This window comes from Tamandua tetradactyla, chromosome 11, assembly GCF_023851605.1.
Source record: "Tamandua tetradactyla isolate mTamTet1 chromosome 11, mTamTet1.pri, whole genome shotgun sequence".
NCBI lineage: Eukaryota > Metazoa > Chordata > Mammalia > Pilosa > Myrmecophagidae > Tamandua > Tamandua tetradactyla.
The window spans coordinates 40,884,453-40,903,671 of record NC_135337.1 but is presented as its reverse complement, the minus strand read 5'-3'; the positions used below and the strand labels follow the sequence as shown (position 1 = coordinate 40,903,671).

At 32.3% G+C, this 19,219-nt stretch overlaps 1 protein-coding gene across 3 annotated transcripts in view; it reads left to right on the top strand.

The window, feature by feature from the left end:
* The window catches only part of PRKACB (protein kinase cAMP-activated catalytic subunit beta), a 145,794-nt gene that overhangs the window by 95,415 nt on the left and 31,160 nt on the right, over window positions 1-19,219 (top strand). For 2 of the 3 annotated variants that reach the window (XM_077120479.1, XM_077120477.1), the window contains exons 2-3: window positions 16,307-16,368; window positions 18,529-18,657. In XM_077120479.1, coding sequence (XP_076976594.1) covers window positions 16,307-16,368; window positions 18,529-18,657 — 191 coding nt within the window. Of the gene's footprint in view, window positions 1-919; window positions 1,161-16,306; window positions 16,369-18,528; window positions 18,658-19,219 lie in introns of those variants that run through there. The other variant, XM_077120480.1, reaches the window with a different exon arrangement.

Here is a 19,219-nt window from a genome sequence, read left to right as displayed (position 1 = left end):
CATAGCCTCCTGGTCTTCCAGGACTATGTAGAGAGCTTATCTTGTTCCTGTCTGCCTCTCATTTGCAGGATGTTGCTATTATATTTCTTGCTAGACCACCAGTCTGCTGCTCACTCCTACTAAGGTCACAACCTCAAATAGCAGAGCTGGGCACTTCCCCCTTCATTTCCTACAGTTTGCTGTTTTTATTGACAACATCACTAGTGTGGAGGGTTTTAGCTTGTGGTCCAAATCAAGTCAGTCTCCTCCAGCAGTGAATCTGCTAGTTTCCAGGGTTAGCTCCTTTTCTCTGTTTCTCCCTCCTTAGCCCCCTTCCCTGTAGAATTACCATGCTGACTGATGTGGGAGGAGGATAGGAACAGCCCCAGACAAGAACACTGGAGATTCCATTCTTATCCAAAGTTCAACAGGTTTTAATGAATAAATACTTCTCAATTTGTTGTTTGTGATTGTTTGATATCCAGAGCCAGACAATTTTGTCTGGTTTTATAATTTGTTTCTTGGGGAGAGGATTTGCTAACTTATGCACTCCTCCATCTCAGTGGAAATCCTACTTCACGTGACAACTTTTAAAATGGTAACTTCTCTTGCTGAAGTTCCACTTAACTAGACACCATTCTTTAGATCCTTTGTACCATCTTGGTACAAATTTGGGGTCTCTGAGGATCAGAACAGTCTGTTCACCATGCCATTCATTCTGCCCACCTTGCTGTACAATCTGTCATTTTAATCCTATTGATGTAAGAGTTTTACACTTCAACAATTATTGATGGTAGCTTTATATATATATATATATTGCCTGTTTTTGCCTAGCATATGAATTGCATTTGGCACTCTAATGATTAACTTGATGGAAGTTTATAAATAATCTATTCTATGATTCTCCTTTATAAATGCAGGCATTTATATTTTGTCTCTTTTATAATACAAAATGTTTAAATGGTTAAAATTTGCACTGCAGTATAGCTCTCTGGCTCATGAAAAATGAAAGCTATCAGCGATCTGGGCAATAAGATTCATCGCCAATAGTCACTAGCAACAGCACACAGCATTTTAATATCAGCGAGTCCACAGCTAGCAGTAAGAGCTGGTGTAATTGAAAGACGTTTAGGTGCAATCATTCTGCTGTTCGTTCCTTGCCAGGTTCAACATGGGATTGTGTAAGTATTTGACAAAAACAGCGATTTTTTATTATCTATGAAAAATGTAAAAAGGGTAGATCAGTTCTTAATTTTAAAGAACGTGGTAATTTTTAAATCATGTAGCTCTAAAATGTAAAAGGTATTTTATTTGTCTTGCTTGATTAAAGCTTTTAAAAAGCTACTCCTTGGTTACAAGTGAACCGATAATTCTGGTCTAACGTTGCCGTGGTAACAACTCATGCCGATATAATTGAGAGCATCTTATACATCCTGCTTCGAACATTTTCTCCCTGCCATTTTGAGTTGTTCTAGTGGTATATGAAGGAGGCAAGGATAACTAGCTTGAGAGAAATTAGTAAGACATCTATTTATACACATATTTGGCATTAATCTGGTGTTTACTGGTGATATCTCATGCTGGGCAGTTATGCTTTGCTTCTAAGGGCTTTTCTTTTTAAAACAAAGAAAGCTCTTTTCATTTTCTGTGTGCTGCATGTTCCAGTGTATGTGTTTACACCATCGGTTTTTCTACCTCTAGAGATTAGCATAACTCCCTTTGCTGTTGGATTGTTGTTTTGAGCAATATGTTTTGGAAAGGTTGGTTTTCATCATGAGTGGTAAGTATGCTCTCTCTGAGACTGTGCAGCTATAATTTTTTTTTTAATTTAACTATGTAAGGGGAGAAATTATTTTTTGAAAGGACAGTTGTAAAGCTAGAATGATGGTGAATTATGTTGTATGCTTATGCTTTTGCAGTTCAACATAATAGTAAATTGTTTTTTAAAAGCCATTGACAACTGTAAACAATCAGTATCACTATTAGTAGTCAATACCAATAATCAGTTTCTAATTTTCTTTATGGTTTGTTTTGTCGTATTCATTAGGTACCATTATTAATTGTGTTATAAATTGGTGGTTAAAAGACCCATGTTAAGAAGGGATTTTTTAATTATTATCTAATCCTGAAGATTATTAGTTTAACTTTCCTTTAATTAGCTTTGTCAGACTAATATTAATTTCTGTTAGTTTCTTTTGATCATATAAAGATTACTGATCTTAAAAATAAGATGCTACAATATGATTTTTGGTTGATTTTAGCTACAATTGATTGAAAAATAGAGGTTTGATGATGAAATAAATATATGCATTTTGGGCTTGGAAGCTTTGTTAAAAATTTTTAAGAAACAATTGTGGAAGAAATAATTTACCAGAATAAGGATATTTATGTTAATCTCCTTTTTGTTATTTTAATATGATTTATCTTTTTAAAACATTTCTAAAAGTGTTTTTTGAGAAAATGTACTACAATACATACTGCAGTTTATCATTGGTAGAAGCTGTTCACTTTAAGCCAAACCTTTAGCTAAAAATAGATATCCTGTTGTTAGAGTGAGAAATATTTGCTTAGAGCATAATTCATTAGCGTATTTTCACTTAACTATAAAAGAGAAAGTTTTTTAATTAAGCTTTGATTCAGATGTTTTTAGAAGTGTTATATGTTTCCTCTGATAATATAACATTCCTATAATTCACACTTAAAAGATTTGGGAATTGAAATTCAGAACCTGAGAGAAATGGGTTTTTTGCAGTATAATGCTAGAATTCAAAATAGGTGAACCTTTTCTACCATAACTGGAAATTACCTCATTATCACCAATAAATATTTATTATTCTGCTTCAGTACAACATAAACCTCTTCGATAGTGTTAGATCTTTTTTTGATGTGACTTAGAAACATTTTGCATGTAAGATATTAAGAATTGACTGGTTGTTATGGTGCTATTGTTGAAGTAGATAGATCCTTCTGATCTAGTGTTGTAAATTTAGACGCATATTACAAAATAGACATGTTAACATTCCTTAGGATTTCTATGGATATTAAAATGGAATATGCTGGGTTTTTATGTTTAAAATGCTAGATTTTAAATCACGCCAGTGTGTTTTTTTTCTCTTTGAAAGTTCGGCATATAGTGTAGAATTGTTAGGTAACCAGTGTGGTGTTCTGGAGGTTTTATAACAGGATGTGTTGTTTTTAAGTGAGGGAAATTGTTGCTCCTTCTCGATGGCTTTTTTTTTTTCACTGATTCGTCTTCAAGAAGCTTTGGATTATACAAATAGTATAAGATGGACTTGATCATGTCAGCCTGCCTTTTTTAGGATCTTCTACCACAGGAATCATAGTAATCACAACTAGACATCCTGACTTTTTCAGGATTGTCCTATTTTAACAAATCTTACTTATTTTGTAAATAGATAAATGCCCTAGGCATTTTAAAATGTGGGAAATTACAAGTGAAGTATGGTTTTATTCATAAAAATTAGCAGATGCCAGCCCTTTTTATCTAAGTCCTTAGCTATGCATTTGGTATTTATGTGTATGTGGTGCTTTTCTGGTTAAATAGCTGTTCCTCTTCTCCTCTCCACCTATTAAATGTTAGATTCCATTAGGAATCTATCTTTGACCCTTTTCTAATGCTACATTCTCTCTAAATATCATACATGCCCACATGTTCAGCCATTACCTGAAAATTCAGCTCAAAAGTAGATTTTGTCTCCCCATTCCTAAATCTGCTCCTTTTTTTTTGATATTTCTGATTTCTGTTAATTGTCCCCCTGTCCATGCAGTAACCTCAAACAGAAACCTTGTAGTCATTCCTAATTTCTTCCCTACCCCAAACATGCACTCAGTCATTAAGTTTTATTGATTCTTACTTCAGAAATATATCAGTAATCATTCCCTCTTCTCCATTCTCACACTGGAAATGCTTTTAGATCAAGCATTCTGTATTTCTTCTCAGTCCTATTGCAATAACTGCCTTACTGGTCTTCCAGCTTCCAATTTTATATCCCTCCATACCATTTTCTGCCATTTTAAAGATGCAAATATGCCCACTTCTTAACCCAACACAGAAACTTCCAGTTATTTCCTCTCGACTATAAAATAAAGGTTACACTCCATAGTAGGGCATGCAAGATGATATGTCCTACCTTTTCAGTTATATTTACATCTCTTTAATAAAACTCTGAGGCCTAGCCATATTTTACTGTAGTTTCTTGCCATCTTTCCATATTTATTACCTTTATCATAAAAGATCTGAGAATGGGCCATGCTTTTCAGTGCCTCCATCACTGACTCTATAGAGTTAGGGTAATCCTCTGTATTCTCAAAGCACACTTATAAACTATATAAATTCTATTATATCTAAATTATTAAAAATTTACATATCAGTTTCTAATCTCTAAAGTGAATTCCTTGAGTCAAGGGTAAAATAATGTATTATTTCACTTTTGTGCTGCCAATAATTATGCCAGCACCCCAAACATAGCAAGCAACCCAATGATATTTGTAGAACAAACAACTTATCAAAATTAGGCAATTTTTACATATTTGAACATTTTTCTTATATTACCAATGAAAAAGATCAGTCATGTAATGTTTTTCTTTTGATTCAGAAAACATAATAAACGTAATATTTACTTTTTTATCATCTCTGTAATCAGATAAAATGTTTAAGAAAATAAACCAATTACAACTTTTTATATTTGGTTATAAGTGTGAAAAAAAAATTTTTAATTTTTCTTTCTTGATCATAATCCTTCTTATGAAGTTTTACTCTTATTAAGCAAACAGTATTTTGTAAAGAAATACTAAATGAACCCCTTTAAGAATCTATCTAAATGCCTTCATCAAGGCCTTCCGATTAGGAGTAATAGAAACCTTCTCAAATAGACTTTAGCAGAAAATGATACAGGTATTATCAGCATGGAGGGTTATCTCATGGAGCTCAGAGGCAAAAAGTAGAGTTGGACTTTACCAAGAACTAGAATTGGGAATTAGAAAGCTTACAGAAACTATAGCAACCCTTTTCTCAGATTTCGTCTCTCAGACCCCATGACTTTTTCACTCTACGTTTCTGCTTGTATCTGCCTTATCATCCTCCCGATGGGTAGAATAGGTTTCTCTACTGCTATACAAGATAGAATTTAGTCATCCCATAGATTCAGAGTTTATGTGTACTCCTACTTCACGTGCTTAACCAATTTACATAACTATATCAGCATCCTAGGAGAGAGCTCTGATTGGCCAAGCTCATTTGAGGGCAAGTAGAAGAAGAAGACATTAATCTACTATGAATTACAGGAAAGCTACAGACTTGAGCACAGGCATTTAAATGCTTCCCTCTTAGATCCTGATTGAAATTACTGTAAGAACACATGACTTGGAAAACAACACATCTGTCAGTCCTAGATTAAACAAAGGGTACTTGCATAGAAATGGGGAGGATCAGACTGAAAATCAAACACCAAAATTCCAACTGACAGTTTTACTTTGAGCAGAATACCTTCATGGAAAATAAATAGGCAATAGCTTCACCCTAATTTGGAGAGATGAAGTTTATAAGAAAGAAAGACTGTGATGGGCAGAAATTCCAATACTGCTAATCATTTTCATTCGAAAACAGCTAGACTGGGGCAACCAAGAATTTGTTAGGCTGACCCAAGCTGAAAGACTGGCCTTTCATCCAGATATGGCAGGGTTCTCCTCTGCTGTGGTGGGCATCATAGCCAGAAAAGAACCCTATTGGCCTGGCTCCTTTCCCATTTCTGAAGCGCAGGTTTATTTAACTGATAACATAAATATAGTCAACTAAAAGATTTTACAATTCGATTCTAACACAAAAATAGGAAGTGAGGGGATGCAAGGAAAAATTACCTACCTTATTTTGAAAGGCTTCTCTTTGTTAATAAATGAATCAACCAGAAAAAAAACATGGTAGCTATAAAAGAGATAATGCACTGTTGAAGGGTAAAACGACAGTCTAGGAGAGGAAGTGAGAGAACCTACACTTAGAAAATATTTGTGAGAGAGGATGTAAACATAACAAACTATAGACAGCATTGGTGTTGACTTCTTAAAAATTTCAAGTGAAATAAGACCGGAAAGATAAGAATGTAAAACAGTGAGATTAAAAGAGCTGGCTAAGAGACAGGCAGGAATAGAAGAAAAGCATGATGATACGTGATACGGAAAGATTATAAGGAAACCTGGCATTTGTAGTATATAAAGCCACATTAAACGCAGTAAGGAGCAGAAAAATCACTGCAAGAAAGTAAATTAAAATGACATGATGAACTAGCATAAAGAACCCTACCAGAATGGAGGGGAAATAGACAAGATAAAAATTATAATTGGAAAAGTAAATTATATAAAAGTAGGAAATTCTACAAATGAATTAATATCATTCCCACAGAATAGAAAATGACTGGTAGAACAGAAGCAATAATCAAAAATATGATTCAGGAAAACTTCTTGGTTGAAAAAATATCTGAATCTGTAGTTTGAAAGAGCTCATTGGGTTTTGAAAAGATTAACAAAGACACCAACTAAATAAATCCTGATGAAATTTTTGAATTTAAAGAATAAAGAAGGAATTCCATAAACATCCAGGTCTCTTTGCATCTTACAACTTAGCGTGAAGCTTGTCCTGTAAAGGAAAAATCCAAAAATTGGAGACTAGATAACTTGAAAATCCTTCTTGTATTAGATTAAAAATTAATAAACATACAACAGCAGCTGGAAATGCTGAATAAAATATAACAAGCATCCCCTTAACTTAATAGCTGAACTTACAAGAATGTAATAGAAATTTCCAGGGTCTGAGAAGTGAAATGTTAAATGCAAACCAAAGTTGTAAGGAGGAACATGCTCTGGCTACTTAAGATTTCATACCTCAATAACCAGAAGGTTTGGGTTTTTAAAGCCCTCCTAGAGACACAAAGCAAGTTCTGTGGTCCATACGACTTGGGATTTCTTGACCCCTGCATAAAGCCAGGATTCTCAAAGGATCATAACCTCAGTGAAAGAGTAGATTATAAAATAAGACCTCCCCACTGGCACAAGGAGAAAACAGGAAAGTTTGTATTCTTTGTCTTTTGGTTCCTGGAGATTGAGGAGGTGTGCAAGATGCTGTCCCTGAGAATTTATAATTGCTGCCTCCCTTTGTGTAGATTACAGATTTTAATCTGTATTAATGCTGTGATCTAGGAAGGTCCAATAAAACACATTAGCAGTAACACCCCACTGGTCACCAGGCAAAAGCTAATACAAAACACTATGTTTGGATGTATCCTCAAGTCAAAGCCCTGTAAGTCTTTCTCAGATAAATCCCATTGACTGTGAGTTCACAATCCACATGCACATATATACACATACACACAAAAGTACTACAAATGATATTCAAAAGACAAACCAAATTAGACCCTCCAACGAACGTCAGAGAGTTGAATTGCCACATGCACAGTCCCACTTAAAACTGACATAAAAGACATGAAGAAGAAATACAAAATAGTAGAAAAACTTGTATGTACCTCTGACAGAGCCTTAATATATGTAAAACAAGATTAATAGGTTTAGAAGGAGAAATTATAAATATATAAGTTTTATAAATATATTAGAATCTTTACCAAGAAGTTAGAGATACGCAGAAATATATAGAATGCAATATTGATTATATGACTAAACATACTCAACGAATTTCAAAGAATTGATATATGGCTATGGTCTTTAGCCACAACATAATTAAGTTTAATTAATAATAAAAGGCTAACTAAACAAATTAATAAACACACAAATGCATATATTTGGAATATTTAAAAATTTGAATAACTCATAGGTCAAGAATAAATTCTTAAATTAAAAATTAGACTATCAAAACTTGTAGGATGAGCTATGATAGATTTAGAGAGATTTTAGATTCTTATATTAGGAAAGGAGAAAGAAATTTGTTATGTCAATATACAAGAAGACAAGTTAGGAAAAGCACGGCATGGTTAATCTAATGGAGATGGAAACTGATAGAGGCATGAACAAAAGTCACTGGAATAGCAAATAAAGATACATCATAGCCAAAGTTTGGTTCATAGAAAAGATTTTTAAAAGAATTGATTAGAACTACACCTATTTCAGAAATTGAACCATAGTTAATTTTTTTACCCAAAACTTAACAAATAAAACTAGGCCTGGGCAGTTTTATAGTCAGTTTTATAAAGGAATAAAAATTTCAATCTGGTACAAAATCTTCAAGATAATTGAAAAAAGAGGAAATAGACTCCTTTTGAACCTAGTATGGCTTTACAAGTAAAGTATTGGAAAAGAAGCATTTTTTCTGAAGTTAGGAATAGGAAAAGGATGTTCACTGTCATTGTTTCTGTATGGCATTGCCAGGTATTCATAACCTGCACACTGAGACAAGAAAAAAATGAAGGACGCAAAATGGTCATTCACACATGATGTGTGGGTGCGTGCCTACATAGAAAATTAAAAGAACCTATCAATGTTATTTTAGTCTGGCAGGACTACCAGATGTAATCAGTACATAAATCTCAATTATGTTCTGTGTATCAGCAACAAGCAGAAAAGGTATTGTTTAAAAATTTCCCACTTGCAAAATGAACCAAAGTGCTAAAGAACTTGGGAATAAATCTAATAAAATAGATACAAGACCTTTAAGGAAAAATTATAAAAGTCCACGGAGAGATATTCATCTACCCTTTAACAAGAAGATATGATTTCATACCCATTAGATTAGCAAAAATTGGAAAGTCTGACATTTTGTTGAGGATATGGAGCATCAAAAACTCTCATATGCTGGTTCAAATGTAAGTCAGACAACCATTTATTAAGCCATTTATCACTGGTTTAGGTGAAAATGACCATATCCTATGGGAATCCACTCCTGCTCTATTGCTGTCTGGCAACTGGATAGGGTATTTGAATTCAGGACTGCCTGGAAAATCTATAGCATAAGATTGTGGCAGATATCCTCTGAGAAAAAGCCTTGGTGAACAAATTAGGAAGTAAAGTGCATTTTGAAGAGTATTTCAAATATTCCTGGGTCATTAGTTTTATGACTATTAATTTAGTTCATTTTTGTTAGAAAATAATATAAGGAACATCTGCAATCAAACATGGCTTGAATGGACTAGAAAATCCACACATCTCCAAATAGAGAGCAAGTTAGGAGAGAAAGCAAGTACATATGATTAGTTGGGAGTTCAATTGTCCTTGTAGATACTATTCCAATAAGTTGATGTATTTTTTCTATAATTTATTATTAAATATATGTCTCTTTAAAAACACATTTGCTTTTTATTAACAGTTTAGCAAAAAAGATAGTTAATTATATTGTTCGCTTGTAACCAAGGCTTGATAAAGAATTAATAATAAAATACAAGGGAAGGAAAGGAATAAAATAATGTTGGAATAAGAAATATAGCTTGTATTGCCTATTAAATTTCCAAACACTCATTCATTTGCAATTTTGTATAAATACTAATTGATACCTTAGAAAACAAAAGTAGGTATAATCCCATCCAGTGAACTACACGAATAAAACTATAGTAATGGAAGTTGCTTTTTTTATATCCACTAGCATTTTTAACGTTACATTGCATTTGCTTTGGATGTGCATGTTTAAATATGGTGGGATAAATATAAGGTGAGCAAAATTACCTTTCAGATAAATGAGACAGAGTATGGTATTTCATGAACACATCCTCAGATTAGGGCTCTGGTTGGTCAAAAAATTATATACCCAAAGAATTTGTTGTTATCCTTATATAAAAAGCCACTTCTCAATATGTATACTCATGTATTTTTTTTCATTTTATTTCTATGTGTTAATATATTAGTGGATGGGTAATTTCTTATGGATATGTTATTTTACATGTTATTTAATCTGTTTATTTTTTTTTCGGCCAAGCACGCAAGTCATCAGAAGTATCTGGTAGGAAATCACTTTTTAAAGAATAATTCTGTTGCTTTAATTGTTATAAGTTGCATTTTATGAGATATTTTGTGGCAGTTAGTATATTTTACATCTAGTTTTTCCATGAGTTCTACTTACTGAAAATATTTGTACGTTTGTGTGGGGAATGGCATTCCTATAAATAGCAAATATACAGCTCTAAAGAAGTGAATGTTTGAAATAAGGTGGCGGAAGATAAATTAATACTCTCCACAAGATTGACAGTACCAGAGGATTTGGAAGGGATTGTATTGTTCTGCTATTTGTTGATGGATTTTGTTATTTTTACAGGCAATTGAATTCAGTTTCCTTTCTGTTTTGTGCTTGCTGACATACACTAAATAACTCTTGAACAGAATAGTACTTTTATTAAGGCAAAGAAGGGAGATGAAAATAATTTAGTTGCAAAGAGATTAGAGAGCCCTTGAACTATAATCTGTTTAGTAATAAATAGTTTAACTATTACCACAAAAAGCCATTAAAATCAATTAATTGCTTATAATATCAAATACTCTTTCCTTAATAGAAAATTTTAGAGGAAGAACTCCTTCCCTTATTCCCTACATAGATAGTCATCAAGTTTTAAAATATTCAGGCCTCCACCCTCATCTGTCCTTTCTATATCTGGCTCTCCCCTCCCTTAGCAAGTGATCATGCTTCCTATCTCTCAGAGGAGCAGTGTCTAGCAACTGTGAGCTCCATCTCCTTCCTTCCCACATATCTAAAAACATCACCATGGCAAGGAAGTACCTCCGTGATTTGGCTCTTACTTGCTGTATGCTTCATCTCCTACTGCTCTTGAACATTCACACCCTTTACTGTAACTATTATAAGTCAGTTGTCAGTCCCTGGATAAACTATGTTCTTCCTCCATGGCTTTTAAAACACAAGATCATCCCATACTAGAACGTCTTCTTCTCCAACCATATCTGCCGAATGAAACCCTATCCCTCAAGATCAAGCACAACTGCGGTGCCCTCTATTATGCCTTACTTTACTACCCAAGAATTTAATCTTTCAAGCTCTCATAGCACCTTATAGTTCCTTCATTTTGGTCCTGATCACATCCCATTATAATGGTTCCTCTGTTTCCCCATTTGCTTCTCATCTCCTTAACAGTGGAAATACATTTGTCCTTTGTAATCATCTCAGAGTTTAGCTCAGTATCTGGCACCATTAAAAGGTACTCAAATTTTGAAAAGATTATTAAGCAAGGGAGTGGAATGCCTGAAAGTCATTCAAGTCTTTCAGAAGGAGGTTAGTAAGATGTTATAATGAATAATGTCTTTATACAGTAAAGTTCAGTGAGTAACAGAAGTCCAGATATGTTGTAGGATGTATATTTTAATATTTGCTTTGTAGTATTATGAGCCCTATTGCTATAGAGTTGTCATTTTAAGGAAGATTTCCAATAAATATTGCTTATTGTTTACCATTTAATTTAAAAAATTTCCTATTCAAATAGTTGAATTTCCATGTTAACATTTTATTTCTATATGTATATTCTGGGAAAATGTATATAGGTGACTTCATGCTAACATACTGTTTTTGTAAGTGTCATTTAATCATTGTTTAATTTATTTTTTAACACAAGCGTGCTCCTCTTCAGAAGTATCTGGTAGGCAACTACTTTTTATAGAACAAATGTGACATTACCTTTAAAAATTTTTAGTTGGTTGTTTGCATATTACTGTGTCATAAAGCTATATGTTTATAAAGTATATTGAGTTAAAGTATTTTAGTTGATGAAAGAAATGGTTGGTTTAGTTTTTTCTTGGGTTCTACCTATAAAAATGGGCTGGGCTATATTGCATTTTCTCGTGTGATGTTTTAGAAACAACAAATAGAGTGCTGAAACATTGGGAGTTGTTCAAAATAGCAGAAGACAGTAACACACCACTTAAATTAGATTATGCAGGTTAATGAACGGTTTTTGAAAGAATGTATTGTTGTAAATTTTGAATGAAACAACTAATATTTTAATTGGGTACTTATCCTAGGAAGTTCATATTGTATTTTGTTTTCATTCTTTTATCTGACCTACATTGAATACAAGTTAAATAGAGTTGTTCTTTTATTGATATAAAAGAGGGAATTTATCTCATTAAAAAGTGATTAGAATACTTAATACCTAGACCTGTTATAATCTGTATTATAATAGAGTTCTAGAATCTTCTTATGAAATATGAAGGATAATCTCTTTTAAGAATTGGATAATGCATACTGTAACTAACATGCTCTTTTATAATAAACAGTAATCTAGTTTACCTAGCACAGCACCCCAAAATGCCTAATAAGTAATATTTGCTGAATGTTTTTAATGCAACATTCATAATTCATTGTGAAATTATCTGAATCATATAGGATCAAGTTGAGTTTTTAGTTAATTTTCCTAATGTATAAAATGGACTTAGTAATCTGATTTTTAAACCACGTCATCTGAATAAAAATGCTCAAATATTTTAGGGTGATAATAATTAAGTTTTGTGTCTTTATGAACTTGTGGGAATGCATAAAAATTTTCTTCTTTTTTCTCCATCTCATCAATGAGCATGAATGTTCCTGCAAACAAACCCTGGGTAAACATATAAATTAATTTGGTATGATCAATTTCCCTTGGAACCCAATGTGGAAGGTTTTTCAAGTGATACAAACTGAAGCAAAAATAAATTTATTTGGAAAGTAAACAACTGAGAATGTGTTTTCTTGGGAAGAAAATTAGTTTTTGTATCTTTTTTATTTTTGGAGTGCCCAATTGGTCCATTATTGATCAGTACAGAATAAAATATATTTACAGAAAAAAACTCTCTCTTAAGTATTTTTTCCTGTGGAGAGTTACTAATCACAGTTAGATTCCATTTAGATAGCTAGGAAGTATTAGAGCCAGTATTCTGACTTGGATATGCCAACCTCCTGTTGGCTGTTTCAGTACATCACAGTGGTTGAAATGATATAGGATATGGGTTATTTATTAGAACACAAGAAAACTTTAAAAATTGAAAATTTCAAAGGATAATAAGCATTAAGGGATCCCCAGACACCAACACCTTATGTCAGTGGGTAGAAATTTTAATAGTAACCAAAGAAAAATATTTAGTGAGTTAAAACCACAATTGTTTAAAATTAATAAAATTGAAAGCAAATGTGGTTCTGGATAGCTTTATTGTTTTAGGGTTATTCTTGATCCAATATATTGTGAAAATGTTTATTTGGGTATTTATAAGATACATATTTTGGTTAACTTTTCTTTTTACAAAGAAATGTTCACTTTTGCATCTGAATAGTGCACATCTAAACTAAGGGTTTTGCGTCTGTGTTTATTTCTACAAGAAGTTTGTTCTGGAACAAAGTTTTCTTCATGGGACTACTTAATGACATTATGATTCATCTTATCCTTAGCCTGAAAGGAATCCCTTTATTTGTTAAATTTATTCACAAAATTTAGTATTTTTGATTCATACCCATTTCTGATAATTTTAACATAAGATCATTATGAGGACAGTTATTTATTTTCTACTGTTACTTAACAGTAAACTGGGAATAGTAGTGAGTACAGAGAATATTCCAAAGAAGTTCCTGAATATCTTATTAGTGAGTGAAATTAAGAAATACTTGAAATTTTTCCTCTAGCTCATTCACCGGCAAGGAAAAGAAAATTTTTTTCCACTTAACCATTTTGGCAAATACTACCAGTTCTTCCTTTGACATGTTCCTTTTATCTTGACTCCAGACCCACTTAGCATGAAGCAACAGGAGAAGCAGAAATGGGATATTAGCAATATTTTTTCTTTCCCTGATTCTATTCCTTGTCTCCAAATTATCTGTACTAATGCAAGCATCTGGAGAGTTTACACTGTAACTTGGTATGCAAGTTCTATAAATCAAAGATATTTAAAATATTTTCCAAAAGAAATCAGAGGTGTATTTTGGGGGTCACAAGTTGCTCCTTAAAAGCCACAACTGTATTTGGCAAGTGTTTTGGTTTGCTAAAGATGCCAGAATGCAACATACCAGAAATGGATAGCCTTTTAATAAGGGATTTATTTAGTTACAAATTTATAGCCCTTCAGAGGAAAGGCAGTTAGCTTTCATCTGAGTTTCTCTGTTTCATGGGAAGGCACACAGCAATGACTCCTGGCCTTCTATCCTGGCTTCTGGGTTCCAATGGTTTTCTACAGGGTGATTCCTCTCTGTATCCAAATGTCTGGGTGAAGCTGCTGAGCTTTCTTCTGACCTCTCTCTTTTAAGCCTGCAGCTATTTAAATTAAACATCACTCATTGCAGAAGGTGCTTCCCTTAGCCAACGGCAGCTATAATCAGCCATGGTTAAATTTCACATGCTGATAATTTAAGTCCACAGCAACAGAACAAAAGGGCATCATCACCTGGCCAAGTTAACACCTGAACCTAACTCTCAAAGCAAGAAATTATGCTTTTAATTTATTTTATAGCCCTCTCTTACAAGTCAACACCATGAGCAGGTATGCCAGCTCCATGCAAAAACACAAAACAAAAAAACATCTACTTAGAAAACCATTCTTCTTCAGTTGTAAGTAGTACATTAACTTTTAGAATGAGGATGACTTAAACTTTAATGAAATCAAAGAAAATGTAAGAATTCTCCATCCCTGGGAGGAGTTAGATCATATTTGGCTAATTAGGTGCAATTATTTGGGTCATTATTTTGGAGGATGAGATTTTAGTACAGTTTTAAAAATTGTTTTTCTCAAATTTTCTAAAATAGATATTTGGTGAGAATATTACAGCAAAACGCAAGTGACAGGTTACAGAAATAGTAAAATAATGTCTTCAGAAATGCTTGATCTAGTGTTCTTTAAAAACTATCTACTCTTGGTGCCAATCATTACTATTTGAAATCTCAAAATGTTTAGTATGGGGCAGGCCATGGTGGCTCAGTGGCAGAATTCTCACCTGCCATGCGATTCCTGATGTCTGCCCATGTAAAAAAAAAAATGTTTAATATGCCAATGTATGTTTCACCAGCCTTTTTGGTTAGTAACAGTGTTTAGCCAAAAGAATTACATTGGTGTTACAGTAGGAAATTAAAATGTTCATGGTAAAATACTTCACTTTAATCCAGTGGATCATTAGGTGATCCTATTAAATGATTTGTGAACTCCACTTTTAATTGCTGTCCTTTTATCATCATCATCATCACAATCTTAGTATTTCTGAAATAAATGCCAGTGTGCCACTCCAATTCACTCGACTTTAAACTCCAAATAAATTCCAAAGGCATCTTTACAATGCATTAGCTTTTTACTATTTCAATGCTATTTAAATCCTATTTTTCTGCTATTTCCTTCTTTATTTATAGATTCAGATATTAGAGAAATTTGGAAACTTTCTAGAGAAAAGAAACACTAAGATAATTACCTCTCATGCAGTTAGGTATTATACTCATGCCTAAATATAGGAACAAGAATACATTTTGTCAATGCCTTTTTTTCCTCTCTAGGATTTTTTCCCTATTACTTGCTTTAAAATACCTGAAGTCATTTTGTAAACAGAAGCTATTATTAATAGCTTTGTGGAAAGAAAATGGAAAAAGTGAACCCTTTAAATGATTTAACATTTAATATGAAAACCCAAAACTTCAAGCCACAGCTCTATAAAATATTGTGACTGATCATGATATAAAATCTGATTTTGAATTGCTTTACTTTAGTGCATATTTAAAATTGTGCATTCAGACATTTAGTTTTTGCTCCAAATTAAAATGTGAGATATTTAAGCTGTTTGGGTTTTTGTCGGTTAAGTTTTGTTTTTTACTTTGTTTGTAAGTCTTCATGGATATCCTTTATGTTTTGCTCTGTTGTTGTCCTTTTCTCTCTGCCCTTAGGGGAGAGAATGCAAATCTAATACCACAAATCCTTGTTCCTGGAAAGCAGCTTTTTATCTAAATAAATTGTTTTAAAATCCCACAAGTCAACAAGTTCATGTTCTCAAGATGTTTTCAGTTCTTGTGTTTATAGACTCTGTTAACACCACTCCTGACCTATTTACAATTAGTATTCTGTCCTACATTGATTTCTGACTTTTTTACATTGCCTTCAGGTTTTTCAGGAAAGTATTTGTACTATTAGATTTGAAATTATCAAAGTGATCCATATAGAATGATATTCTGGAAAAATTAAGAAATGAACTAGAGATCCTTAGAAATTCGAGTTTGTGTCTTTTTTTAGAAACTAAATAGCCATCTAGCGTATCAAAGCTAGGAATACATGTTTCATGACAACCATAGTTGGCATGTCTGTTTTTTCTTTAAAGAAGAATTTTTGTATGTAATATAAGTATTCTTACAAGACAAAAATCTGTTTTTATATATTTTTTCAGTGAAAGAGTTTCTAGCCAAAGCCAAAGAAGACTTCTTAAAAAAATGGGAAAATCCTACTCCGGTAAGGAATATTTAAAATTTTCTGTGACTTAGAAATGCTATGTTAAGTAAAATCATCGTTCTTGCCTAAATAATGTACCATTTTTGAAACTTGAATTTTCAAGTGGTATTATAAAATTAATTTAAAATGAGAGTTTGGCCATAGCATTATGTTTTGATTTATTAATTAATAAATGTATATACCCCCAAATTGTAAAAGGAACTTATCTGTATATCATTATAAACTTAGGTACTATTTCCAGTTTCTAAAAGCTCTTGATATGTTCTAATACTGTAGTGATTTTGAATATGCCTTTCATAACATACTTAATAGTTTTAATTGTGGCAACAGGGGTGCTATTGTACAGTTTTATATTTTTAGTACCAGCTCTTGGCTATTGGCAATATATCAAGTACACAGGGATCCTTTTACAAACATTTTCATGGGTAAGTTCTGTGTAATATCAGTATTTTTGTGCAATAAAATTTAAGAATGTAAGTTAAGTGCTTAACTAAAATCTTAAAAAAAATGTATATAAAAAGAAAGATCTGTATTTTCTAAAAAAAAAAAAAAAATTTTCATATATATTCCCCTACTCTTGGAGTTGAAAATAATTAATGAAGTTTAATTGTAGACTAAATGTTGAAAACCCTTTTTTTCCTAGCACAAAAAATTTCAGGTATTTTTTTCACTAAAAAATGTTTACTCAAAATGAATTCAGTGTTTCACAGAGATGCCATCATTACCGAGATCTAGAGCATGACATTTTAAAATATAGTTACTCTAATAGTTACAAAAAAACATTATATAACAGGAAACATTAAGATAGGTGAGAAAGATGGCATCTTTTTTTACTAAACAAAGAAAAGTGTGGCTAGCAGAAAGCGATATTCAGTTGTCTACTAATGAAGTTTGTTTAAATATTTGGTTGGTGACTATATTAAAACATTTCATCTATGTTGATAAAACCAGAAATTAAATATTAACCCAATCAGAGTTATAAGGATTTCTTTCTGTACTAATATAGAATCTCAGGGAAATGTAAATTGCTTGGAAGTATGAAATTAAAATATGATGAAAACAAGTTTTATAAGTAAAAACTTAGATTTGCTGATAAGCTACTAAACTCTCTCTGCAGTGATCCAGTAGGAAGCTACGATTTGTTTCCACAGGTACAGTTTGATTTATAATAGAGATCAAATCCAGTGACAGTGAACCCCATTAGCTATTCAAATTCCTCACCTATAGAAGAATCATATTATATCATATTTTTCTCAAGCTAAAACATTCTACAGACTGGCCCTTAGAAATATTTTTTCATGGAGAGTTGGATATTTGCAATGAAATGCAAAATAGGTCAGCAATTACTACTTGTATTTAGCTCATAGATCGTTTGTTTGTAGTAATTTTCATTTTGCTGTGGCAACAACAAATTCAAAAGATTGATGCCGCCAGCTCTTTGTTTCTATGCTGTAGTCAAAGCCCGAAGAACCCTTGTGTTCGTAACAAAGCATCTATTCAAAGAGAAAAAGAGTCTGATTATTATTCTGGGACTCTGACTCTTGGTTTTCTTGGTGGAAATGAAGAACTCTTCTTTCCTTTTTGTTACTATTTTAGGTAATACTGGGTTATTTCAACATCAGAAAGAGAGCCACTAGGATCTCTCTTGCTGCTGTTATCTAGCTCTCTAAGCTCAAAAAATGACAGAAATATGTAAGATAGTATTTTCCTCACGGCCAACTCTAGGGAAAGGTCTCTGATCCCTCTCAGCATATCTAGTCATTGTGATTATTTGCAAGTGCATTAAAACTGTATGGCTTACATGATTGTCTTTATCAATATACTTCTGGTTAGGTTGTAATTATTAAGATATGCAATGAATTTATCAGAAGTCCAGTATTAGAATGCATATTAGAATATGGCCTTTAATATTTCAGCTTAGGCTCTTATCTTCTCGCCTTATAAGTATGCTTTGTTTTGTAATAAAATTCTCTTCCCAAATATTATATCCTTTCTTGTTCAAATGAAAAATAGAACCTGAAATCTCAGTAGGTTTTTTGAAGTTATTTAATGGGTAGTTATCCATTCTGATTATATATTACTAAGGCTATTACAGTTATCATAGTCTTCTCATGAGAGCTTCTAATTTAAAATTTATTTTATTTTCTCATGTATATGTAGAATAATGCTGGTCTTGAGGATTTTGAAAGGAAAAAAACCCTTGGAACTGGTTCATTTGGAAGAGTCATGTTGGTGAAACATAAAGCCACTGAACAGTATTATGCCATGAAGATCTTAGATAAGCAGAAGGTTAGTATATTCACTCATTATTTACCTGCAGAGTAAGTTTCCATTTTAAATGCTAGACCATTGAACAGATGCTATATAATACCCCTACATGGACAGGCTCAAATAATTTTATTATTGATTCAGTTTATTCATTTTCATTTTTTTTTATTGTGACCATAAAACATAGTTTTAGTATGGGGTATATTATTATTTCAATAATTATATATAATAATTATGTGTATCTTTATTAACAAAATATTGAATTCAGTATATAAAGAACAAGTATCTCTGCTACATGCTGCCTTGCAGAAAAATGCAGGGACAAATGGCTTAATTCTTAGATAGAAAATAACTAAAATTTAGTAATTTTGTTTTATGACTTAGTCTTGTTTTCAGTAGAAGCCCTCTTATTTAACATGCTAGGTTTGTTTAATTTTAAATGTCATTTAAAACAAAGGAAATTTTTAAAATGCACTACATTCTTTAAAAAACATTTCAAGGTACTTATGTTTATATATTAGTGCATCTAATGGATCACTTAAAATTAAGGGAAGAGAAAACTTAAAAATTGGCAAATTTTGGT